At 43.5% G+C, this 11,641-nt stretch overlaps 1 protein-coding gene across 1 annotated transcript in view; it reads right to left on the bottom strand.

Annotated features, from left to right (window-relative positions):
• The window catches only part of PLCXD3 (phosphatidylinositol specific phospholipase C X domain containing 3), a 157,861-nt gene extending 146,576 nt beyond the window's left edge, over positions 1 to 11,285 (bottom strand). The window contains exon 1 of the mRNA XM_037902933.2: positions 10,916 to 11,285. Coding sequence (XP_037758861.1) covers positions 10,916 to 11,018 — 103 coding nt within the window. The 5' untranslated portion in view covers positions 11,019 to 11,285. The remainder of the gene's footprint in view (positions 1 to 10,915) is intronic.
• Positions 11,286 to 11,641: the final 356 nt, after the last annotated feature.

Below are 11,641 nucleotides of genomic sequence, written 5' to 3' on the forward strand. Positions count from 1 at the left end.
TTAAGGCAGCTCAGAGATTCAGAATATTAGAAGTAGCTCAAGAGAGATAGATTAATAATCAGAGTGCAGGTGAGGTGGTAAAAGCTATACAGCAAATTAATTTATTCCATGACTAGGACCTCTGCACTGTATGTGTACATGCAATACCTCAAGTCACATTAAAACTAGCTTCACATTCACTGATACGTGTATATAATCAGTGGGTGATTTCTTAAGGGCATGCTTTCTATTGCTGAGCGCTTACTTTGTTGCAGAACATTTGTATCCAGGACCTAGATAACAAGCTTTGGGCACACTGATATTGTTGAATAAATAGGTACAATATTTAATCTAGTTCTACTGGTTTGCAGACACAAAGATTCAAACCACCACCTAGACTGGTTATCTAACAGTATTCTTTACACTGGCATTATTAAAGGCAGAGAAAGTGACCTAGACTACTTTTTTTAAAACCAGGTACAAAGTCCATTTTACTTTACCTTTACTACCAAACAAGACAGAGTTGTTTTGGAAACAGACTTATAACTTTAGTTGGGTGGATCTTCTAATATGAATGGTAAATTAACAGTATCAGAGGAGGTATAAACTAGGACAGACTCAGAGGAATATATCCATTCAGAGTGCTCCATGCAGTTACCAACAGGAGATAAATGTGCATATGTTGCTTTCCAGTAGTTTGAGATTATTTTCAACTGTTATTACAAGTTGCAAGTTCCCTCTCCTGGGTATGATACTAGTGGAAAATTATAATTAGGTATGTTAGCACAGAGCCTTTCAGAACAAAATAGATATAGACTTCACCACAAAATGCTGGAGGAAACGCTATGGTATAGGGGATCGTCTTAATATTTGCTGGGATCATCCCAAATTGAAAGGTTTCTCGTTGTTAGAAAGTTGACCCAACAGTTATTTCAGGGATATATCTCCTAGTTTACCATTACTGTGGTGTAAGAGAAGTATCCTGATTTTAGGAAATCAAACAGATACCCAGTTAGAATTATTGAGACCGTAGCCAGCTAATGTATTTAAACAAGGTAGCGGCAAAATCTAATACCGACTCTAGGAATGTGATTGACAAGAATTTAAGTAGTGAAAAATTGAATGAATCACTCCATATATTAGATTAATAAGTGACAGAGCAAATGTGATAACCTTGTAAAAGATAACCAAAACAATTACTGTAACTCAAATTATACTGCCTCAAATCTGATTGAATACATCTGTAAAATAGATTGTTGAAGGTAAACAATAACAGTTATATACATGCCTATGCAATTAAAACACTGTATCTAATTCCAAGCAACGAGAAATTGTACTGCTACTTGCTAATAAATCAGCAGGTTTCCTATTACACTGGAGCATCTTTTGTATTGGATAAGTTATTATAAATCTATTAGGGAAGTGAAGGTAATGTTAATATTTTGCTTCTTGTGACAACAGCGTAGGAATAAATATTCAGGCTCTGAATTAAACTCTAATGTACTCTGCTGTTTAAAAATCAATACTTCACCAGTTGCCAAAGAAGTTTAGTTCCAATCCAAAAGAATAAAACTGCCTCTATTTACCAGAAAATGAAGACAGGAGGGAAATAAATTGAGTTGCAAGAGATTTTACCCATTAGTGACATTTTGATTTCCTAAGACTTAAGAATTCATAAGTTTAAAAATCAGGAAGATTTGTAGTTTTTGCATCTGCACATTTCCTTACATAGCGGAAGTACACCTGTCCAAATATTTAACAGTTATGTGCACTTAGATTTAAGTGTTAAAATGTGTATGTACTGGGAAGAATTTGCAAGACGGCAATATGAGCATCTGGAAGTTAATTTCTTCTCAATGAAGTCCTATGTTTGACTTTCAAGTAAAGCCTATGCAGTGTCGTAGTAGCCATGTCGGTCCCAGGATATTCAAGAGACTAGGTGAGAAAAGTAATAGTTTTGATTGGAGCAACTTCTGTTCGTGAGAGAAAGCTTGTCTCTCTCACCAACAGACGTTGCGCCAATAAAATATATTACCTCTCCCCCCTTGGCTCTTTGAAGTCTGTCAGTTATGGAAATAACTCCATGGAAATAAATGTTGGATACAATATCAGCAGCAGACATTATGATTACAATTTTGGTAGTGCTTAAGTGTGCTAAGCTCTTTCCAAACACTAAGGAAGACACACACTGATCCACAAATGTACGTAGGCACCTAAGCCAGAGACATAGATGCCTAAATCCCAGTTTTAAGTAAGGTTGCCAATTTTGGTTGGATGTATTCCTGAAGGTTTCATCACATGACAATCTTTAATTAAAGATTAATCTTTAAATCCTGGAGCGCTTGCAACCTTGTTTTATGCTGCACTGAAAACCACAAAACTGCCACTCAGCTACCCTCTAACCCTGTAGGTGCCTAAATTTTCAGGATGAAAATTCCCTTGGTACCTACATTTCTGGCTCTGGGCATGCACACTACTGCCTCCCTGTAGCATCCAGATGCTTATCTTCCACCTAAGCCCCAGAGAGGGCCATGAACCAAGAGAAGATAGGAAGTTGCAGGCCTGTCTTGTCCATGGGGCCCCAATCTGGCAGGCATACAGAGACTGCCTATTAGATTACATTGCATTCAAAATTAGGGTAGTGCCCACATTATTACTTTTAGCCTAGTGGTTAGAGCACTCACCTGTGATTTGGGAGACCCAAGTTCAATTCTCCCCTCTCTGCCTGAGGGAGGGGAAGGAGGTGATCCCTGTTCAAAGCCTATGTCTCTCAGGAGAGTGTTCTAGCCATTGATGGACATGGGATATTCTGAGGTTGTGCTCCCTGAATCTCTCCTGTTGCAGCTGTTTCACTATGGATCAGTAATTAGTTATTTGAGGAGGGAGACTGAATCCTGGGTCTCCAACCTACTATGCTACAGAGTCATTCTCTCTATGGCCCAATGACTAAGTCTTTATATCAAGTTGAACAACTTCAACAGGAGAGACTGTGAGAGGCCCACATCAGAACATGCCACAGCTCAGTGGCTAGTACAGTCTATTGAGAGGTGGGAGACCTGGATTCAAATCCTGTCTCCTCATCAGAGGAGGGAGCTGAACCCACATCCCAGCTGACTTCTCTAGCCACCGGCCTAAAAGATGTAAAATGAGCAGCAGTGGCACCACCTCCAGCTGCTTTGCGTGGTGTGAAGTAAGCATGAACTTCTTCTCACAAGAAATTACTTAAGTACCTAAGCTACCTGACTTCAAAAAAGGAGTTCCCAGGTGTGGATTGCAAGCAGAAATTGGTGACTCCCAGCAGCCTGGACTTCCAAGATAAATTCTGTCAGAGGGTGCTCCATCAGCAATCCGATGTGTCACACTGCCTAGCCAGTTTCCATTATCTCAAAAACACACCCAAGCTGTTTGCCTTTCATAATACGTACCTTTTACCAAACATTTCTTCTGCAAACCAGACATTATACAGACATATTGCAGCAGAAGCTCTCCACACACCTTCGCCTCTTCATACAGCTTCCTTGTGAGTTCCTCCCTCTAGCTTCCTGTTTCTTCTACTTATATCCTCCCAATTTTATCATTAGCTCAGTAATTACCACCCTGGCACTTATAATCCCCCAACAGAAAGTGACTAACAGCCTCCAGCTGGACCTACAACCTTCTTCATGCCACAGCTAGCACTGTCACATACCTCCCTGCCTCCTTCAACTGAGAACCTTTCTTGCCTCCTAGGGGTCTTCTTCACTGTTTAAGCCCTACCCTCTTTATGAGGTTGGAGTTCTAATGGGGCTTCTTCTGCCCTTTCAGACCAGCCTTCCATAGGCCACTGGTGACGGTTTCCTGCCTTCCACCCACAAAAAGTACACCTGAAGGATAGATGTTTCCACCACACATTTGTCTCGGCCTGTAGGTCATAGCTAGTTACACCCCACTGACCTTAACTCTGCTTTCTTTTACCCCTGACTTGTAAACAGCCAAGTAAGTTGCCCCTCTAGAGATGCAATACCTTGGTCTCGGTCCTCCTCTGTCTTATCTTGTCCCTGACTCAGAACTATCACAGTAAGTTTGCCCATGGAGGCCTCATTATTAGGACCCTTCTCCCACTCTGTAGCATGCCCCCTCTCTCAGGCCTTGCTCACAGTTTGTTCCCCCTGGGAATCAGCCAAGTCTCTGCCCTCCTTCTTCTCTAAGGTGTCCCTGCTCTAGTACTTCCTGATCCACTGCCCCCTTCTCAAATTTATCTCCACCACCACCCAAGTCCTTGTTAATATACACCTAAGGTGCTTTTGTATTATCCCTGGAGGGCTATATCATAGAATCATAGAATATCAGGGTTGGAAGGTCAGGAGGTCATCTAGTCCAACCCCCTGCTCAAAGCAGGACCAATCCCCAACTAAATCATCCCAGCCAGGGCTTTGTCAAGCCTGACCTTAAAAACTTCTAAGGAAGGAGATTCCACCACCTCCCTAGGTAACACATTCCAGTGTTTCACCACCCTCCTAGAAAAAGTTTTTCCTAATATCCAACCTAAACCTCCCCCACTGTAACTATATGGAGGGTCTTCACTTGGAATTATGCATTCAGGCCCATTTATTGGGGTCTCCCCCTCCATCTTTTATCCTTCTTACTCAAGAAGTCCAGTCTATCCCTATCATGACCACACTGGGTAATGACTTTATTACACCTACTCTCTGCAACTTAAGTCTTCCTTCCACCTCTACAGGGAGGACAGCCAGAGGGTAAGTTTTCTTTTCCCCCATGCACACAGTGGATGGTTATTGTCACCCCTCTCTGTTGCCAGTGCGGTTTAACTTACAACTAGGGAACATGCAGTTGCTGAGTCTACCACTCCCTTTGTGGCTCTCCAGCCTATTCAGATGGGAACAGTCTTTATCCCAGACCCACCTTGTACCACTTGCCTATCCACAGAGCTCCATGAACCCACAGTCCATGTATAGGCAGTTTCTGTGTCCTTTCCCCCGTCCACTGGTAACAGACTACTGTACGGGCAATTGTGGCACCCTTGTTCACCCCTTATATCTCCTTGCCAGGTTTTCATGAAGGAGGTTTCTCAACCTTCTTTCCCCTTCCCTGGTTGTGGGGGGAAAGGAGGGGATGGAGTTTTCTACATGGGAAGTCTGCTTCCACATACTCCTCTATTAGTTTCACCACAGCCTCTAATGATTCTGGCTGATGCCTCTGAACCTAGATTTGCGTGGCCTCAGGGAAACTTTGCATAAAACTGTTTGTTCTAGGATAATAAAGTCCATTAGAGCCTCTTTGTCTTTTCTCTGCCTGCCTGCCTACCCAGAAGTGCTATTCTCTCCATCTGCTGGGTCTTCTGCATCTCCATCTGTTACTTGGCTAGCCAGAGTAGCATTTCCTCCCTCGCATCCAGAACCCACTACCCTCATGTGGGTCACGTTCCCTCAACCAAGAGTGTTAAGGACCCTAGACTAACCCCCACTTGTCACAGGGTGCTCCCTCAGCTACCTGGTGTGTCACGCTGTCTAGCCAGTTTCCATCCTCTCACAGTCATGAACTCACCCAACCTGCTTGCCTTTCACCTCTTATACCTTTTATTGCACAGTTCTTTTGCAAACAGAACATGACACTAGCCTATTGCAGCAGGGGCTTTCCACACAGCTTCTTTCCTTTGTACAGCTAACTTTCTGAGCTCCTCCTCCTTGTTTCCTCCTACTTATATCCTTTCAATTACTTCATTAGCCTAGTACCTACCACCCAGGTGCTCATACCCACCCCCCAGTGATCAGGGTGCTGCTGCTAGCACTCTGTCACAGAGGGGTGGGGCTTAGGACACAGCCCTTTCATCAGCATCTCCCATTGGCTAGTTCAGGTGGCTCCCTGTCTAGCATGCTGGCTTTTGTTGCTCTCTCTCCCCATTCGTTGCACAGGAAGCCTAATCCAGACTTTGTGGATCCCATTGTTGTTCCAGTGATTTCCAAAGTACCTAAAAGTTAGGCATTGTGACGCTGAGCATCACAATGCTTATGTCCCTTTGTGGATCTGGGCCACAGTCGTGTCCCAGGCTTCTTAAAGATGATACTCTTTGAAAAAATAAGTATCATTAGCTAACACCAGCATTTCAAAATTAGAGATTTGGATAACCAGATGTGCTTTGGGATTGTTAATGGTTTACAGGAGCAAAGGGCCAAATTTCAGAGGGTTTGATCTTGTGCCAATGAAGTCCATGGGAGTTTTGCATTAACTTTAATGAGAGCAGGATCAAGTACATAGTTCTTAAATGACCAAGAGCTCCTTTTGAAATCAATGGGAATTTTGTTCAATTAAAGACCACAGAATTTGCTTCATAGTTGTTAATAATATTGGTGCTGTCTGGCACTGTTAGCAGATTCAGCAAAGCAGTCATAGATCAAACATACATGGAGACTGAAACACCCTCACATTCCTAGAAATAGCTGTTCCTAAAGAGTGTTGAGGCATGTTAGCAGGGAGGAAACTTGCATTGTTACTGACTGTGCTGCACCTGATCTCTGGACAAAGCTACACAAGGAAAATTAGTACCAATTTTACTGCGACATTTCAGCTGCAGTTGCTGGAAAATAGCATGAAATTTCTTAGCACAGATGCCCGCATTAAAATCTTAAGGCTCTTGTGATGTCAGCCAAGTAACCACTACCCTTCATGAGTATCGATGTAATTTAATATCTATGGAAATAAATAAATTTGATGATCTGCTCAAAACTGACACAAATATCTCTTAAAAAAAAAAAACAAGCCCTGTATTTTGAAGGGAAACTTGGTCTGTAAATGTCCCTGTACATTTAAAGTTAACTTATTTATCATTATATGCAACACACTGTGACAACAACAACAATCAAAAGCTATTAACAAAAAATAATAAGCAAGTTTTTTATAACACAAGCACAATCTGACCTAGTGATTGGTCCTTCATAGATTTCCATAGCTGGATATTAACGCCAATACCAAAAATGCTGCAGAAGGTAAGCCATTTAGGCATTTTGTATTGTGAAGACCGTGGGAGACCCAGGTAAACACACCACAAAAATAGAGGCACAAACTGTAAAGAAGAAGAAACTACTATGATGTTTAAAAACAAAAGCAAAAGACAGAGGGACACTAGTAAACAACAGTTGCAATTACATTGACGTGAAGCACCTTTGACTGGTGATACAAATGTCATAGCACTGGCAGCTAGTGTTTAGGGCTTGCAGGAAATGAGGTAAGAAATGTTGACATTTCTCATAAGTGTTTACTGGGACACCTAAAAGCCATTATAATTTACATTAGATTGTTAGAGCCCTTGTACAATACCAAAGGACATATCAGAAAATTTCCCACAAATCAGGCTTCCTGTTAATCCCAGAACCATCAGGTTGATCTAGGTTTACCACCTTGATTAGCATTTCAGACTGCGACACCAATTTGGGCATCATTTTAGTATATTGTTAAACAGAATCTTTTGATGAAAAAAAGAGAAGGAGGTGGGGAACAATTGCTCTAGTAATCATGGCAAATCACGCATTGTGAGCTGTCATTCTTTACTTATTTGGTTCAGGGACCAGACTGACATTTTACACGAGATGTTTTTGAAATGCTACAGAAAATGAAGTCACCTATTGAAACACAGTATTTACTGTCTGTCTGTCTGTCTGTCTCTCTCTCTCTCTCTCTCACACACACACACAACCCCACCATAACTCACAGTCAAAACTGGGATTTTCAGATATGCCCAGGGAAATTAATTGCCATCCATTGAAATTCAATGTAAAATGGACACCTAACTCTCTTAAAGTCCTTTGAAATTCCTAGAATACAAGATTACTTTACACCAGTAGTTTATCATGATTTTAAGTGATGGTGCATTTTACTCTTGTATTGCCCCTTTTACTCTGGTAAAGTAACACAAAGAAACAGTATTTCTCAAGGAAATGGGGGGTGTGTGTGTGTGTGTAGTAAGAGAACTACCTCCACATACCCACAGAATATGTATTTGTTTGGAATCAGCCATATACAGCAGTAAATAAATATTATGCAGCCAGTGTTCCTGTCTGTACACGGGCAATGCGATGGAATAAGGTACCATAATTTAAGAGAGAGACGTAACAGTAGCACGGACTACGCTAGTTTACCTCCTCAGTAGTTCACCACCATTCGTGTGCCATATAGAGAGAAGCGCTATTTTCAGAGAGCTTTACTATTTTCACAATTTCATCTCTTTAGCTGTGTTTAAAATCAATGGATTTATGCCAGTCCATTTACAACGTAATTGTGGCATCCGAATGACTCATTTAGAGAAGACTAACCCCTGTTCTACGCAACAGGGTTAGGTTGACTTAGCTGTGGATGTGTCTTCACTTAAATTTGGCTCCCGCTGGCATAAGTGCCTCTCTACACCAATTTAGTAACACCACCTCCCCAAGTGGCATACAGTCACAGTCGATCTCATTTGTCAACACAGTGCCAGTGTAAACACTGTATTGCTTATGTCAACTGTTACTGGCCTCTAGGAGCCATCCCACAACGCCCCCACACTGACAATACAATTGATACAAGCACTCCTGGTGAGGATGTGCACTGCCGACACAAGGAGCCAAGCATGCACACACACAAGCAATGTAACAGTTATGATGGCTGTAAGCTGACATAAGTTAGTTGACATAATTTTGTAGTGTAGACATGGCCTAGCAGAAGAAGACATTTAGAACTAGTCAGTCCAACATATCCATATATATATTAATATCTTTACCTCCCCCGCACCACCATTTTTAATGGCAGTGGGTTTTTTAAGTTTGTCCGTTGGGGATAGTAGCTGGAATGGGTGGGAGGAGAGGAATTCTTTCCTGATCTTTTGAAGAACGGAAGCAAAAATTGTAATCAGACTGACAAGATCATTTTGAACATTTGTGTATAGCAAACTAATTGCATGCCATATAAAGAAAGAGGGATACATGCTAAGTTACACTGAAATGTCTGACAAAGCCAGGCTATACCTATATATGTAATATCACTTTAATAATAGAAATGGATATCACTAATACCCATTAGATGCTTAATCTCATCTGGTTTTCAAGCATCCAAGTCAATACAAAATCATGTACTCATGTAACCACAAGACACTCATTTCTGGTGTTATCCCTAAAGGGTTCATTTCTTTAGAAATCTTATAAGCATGAGCAGCACAGTGTTAAGTGACACACCCTGCAGACTATCATCTTCTGCTGCAGCAAATTTAGTTTGTCAGATATTCCACATGTGCAGCCCTTTAATACGACAAGTAGCTACAGGGATTCAAAGGCTGTGGGTTGAACCATTGGTCAGGTACTTGAGGAACAGCTTCAAAAAGAGAGAAAAGGGGTGAGGGAGATTATTGGGTTTTTTAAAAATTCAGACTAATGCAACTGGCAAATAAACATGTTGCAGCCCAGTAAGCTGTTAACACTCTGATAGGGCAATTAATTTATTAGCATTTAATAGTCATCAGTTAGCATTTGCTGAATACGAATGCTTTTTATTTTTTGGTCATTTTTTTGGTGGTATTGCTTCTCCCCCCGCCGAACATTCTGCCACACCAATCCATTTCAGTCACGTAATTATTGAGAGAACACATTAGCATTTCCAAAGATCTGTCTGGTTTTTACCTTTGCTCTGTCTGGCTGCAAACCCTCACTGAACAATGAGAGTTCAGAAACAGGCAAATGTGGCATATTCCTACTAGAGCTCCTATAAAATGACAGCCCAGTACTTCTCACCAGCTCTTGTGGATTTTGAACAACGGCGTCCCATATACTATAAAGCCCTTATGTGCTCTCACAAAACTGGTACCCTGCATTTAACACTGCCTTGGCAGTGGAGAGGGTGAATAATGATACTGCTTTAATAGTCCTAAATAAGTTCTCTTTCAATTTCCAAAGCTGAAGATGCTTTGCTAATTACAGCTCATTGATCTGTTGGAGATGGGGTGGGGGGAAGAGCATTAAGGACAGTCAAACAGTTTAGCACTCCAGATTGTGCCAGTCATTTAAAAAGTTAAGACAAAGTAACGTTTCCTGTGTCCTGGGCTGTATGAGCTTCCAACCCATAGTGAGTCTTTTACAGAAGGATGTGGTAAGCATGCAGTGTCTTTCTTTCCCTCAGTCAAACTGACCTGAAGAAGAGCCCTGTGTAAGCCCAGAAGGCTTGTCTCTCTCACCAAACCCAAGTTGGTCCAATAAAAGACCCACCTTGTCGCTCTAACATCCTGGGACCAGCACAGCTACAAGAAGACTGCATACAGGAACCTTTACACATACTTCATGCAAGCATCAAGCACAGAACAAGGAGTTCACAGCAATCACACGCGCTTCTGCATTTCATTGAATAGCTGGTTCCCGTGCACATCTGCACCAGATCACCCCAGGGCCAACATGTCAAGCAGCCCTGCCGGGGAGAGCAGCTTTGCTGCGGCTGGGGGGCTACCCCGAACTTTCCTCGCCTCTTCTCGCCGGGAGGGGCTGAGTCTCTTTAAGGGAGACTCGAGGAGAATATTAATGGCTCTGGGAGGGTCTGGCACAGAAATCGCCAGATCCGTCCAATTCAGTGTCAACAAGGAGGAGGTGAATGGCCGTGGTGGAGGGAGGATAGGGACCTGAGCTGCAAAACCATGGCAGAGGGGGGGAAATAAGGGCACGGAGAAGGGAAATGAGGGGGGGACAGACCCGGCTCCACAGGCACAAAGGCAGCTCAGAAATGCAGTCACCTTGCAAGCAGCGCTCCGGTAGAGATTTCACCCCTCAACCCACCGAGGCAAGAAGTGGAAATGCAAGAGCTCGCCCCATTTCTCAGCGAAGGAGGCTTTTCTTGGCACATGCTAGTTCATATCGCCATGTAATAAACATGACGGGGATGGGGGGGGGCACGGGGGAACAAACCACCCCGCGTAGCGGCGGTCTCCTACCTGGGATGGCTAGGTTGGTGAGGGGGAGGCTGTGGATGCTTTCTGGCAAAGTTGCCATCCAGTCTGCGGATGGCAGCTCACTCTTCCCTTGGGATGAAGCCATGCTGCGGCTGCTGCTGCTGCTGCTGCCTTGGCCGCCGGAGCCTTTCTCACTCCTCTGCCGGGCAGCCTGACTGCCTGTAATCCCCGGCTCGCTCCTCCCGCCCTGCCGGCGTTGACACTCCGCTCTGCGCCACACCCACGGGATGGCGCAGACACATGCTCGGGAGTCCACAAGCTCCCGCCACCAGCCCCCGGGCTCGGCTGGAGCTTGTGCGCTTGGCCACCGCGCCGGCTTGAACGCCTGCCCTTCCACCAGCCACTTTGGCTTGCATGTTAACTGGGTCCACGCTGCTCCCATATGCCTCACGCTCCCCCCCCCCCCCCCCCCCCCCCCCCCCCCACTTTGTTTGCTGTTTCGGCCTGACTCGCTGGAACCAATTTGCCCTGCTTCTGATTGGGATTTTTGCTCATTCATGTTTAATCAATGGCGCATAATACTTCCTCCCTCAGGGGCTTGTTTATTTTTCTCGTCTGTTTCCCCCTGCTCCTCACAGAGGCTTCTGCCGCTGGCCGTCTCCAGAAGCATGATTTTCATCTCCCTCAATCTGTCTCCTCACCGTGGGCTTCTTCCTTTATTTAAAAATAAAAATAAAATGCTGACATCATCCTCTTTTGTTCTTTGAT

The sequence above is a fragment of the Chelonia mydas genome, chromosome 5, assembly GCF_015237465.2.
Source record: "Chelonia mydas isolate rCheMyd1 chromosome 5, rCheMyd1.pri.v2, whole genome shotgun sequence".
Taxonomy (NCBI): Eukaryota; Metazoa; Chordata; order Testudines; family Cheloniidae; genus Chelonia; species Chelonia mydas.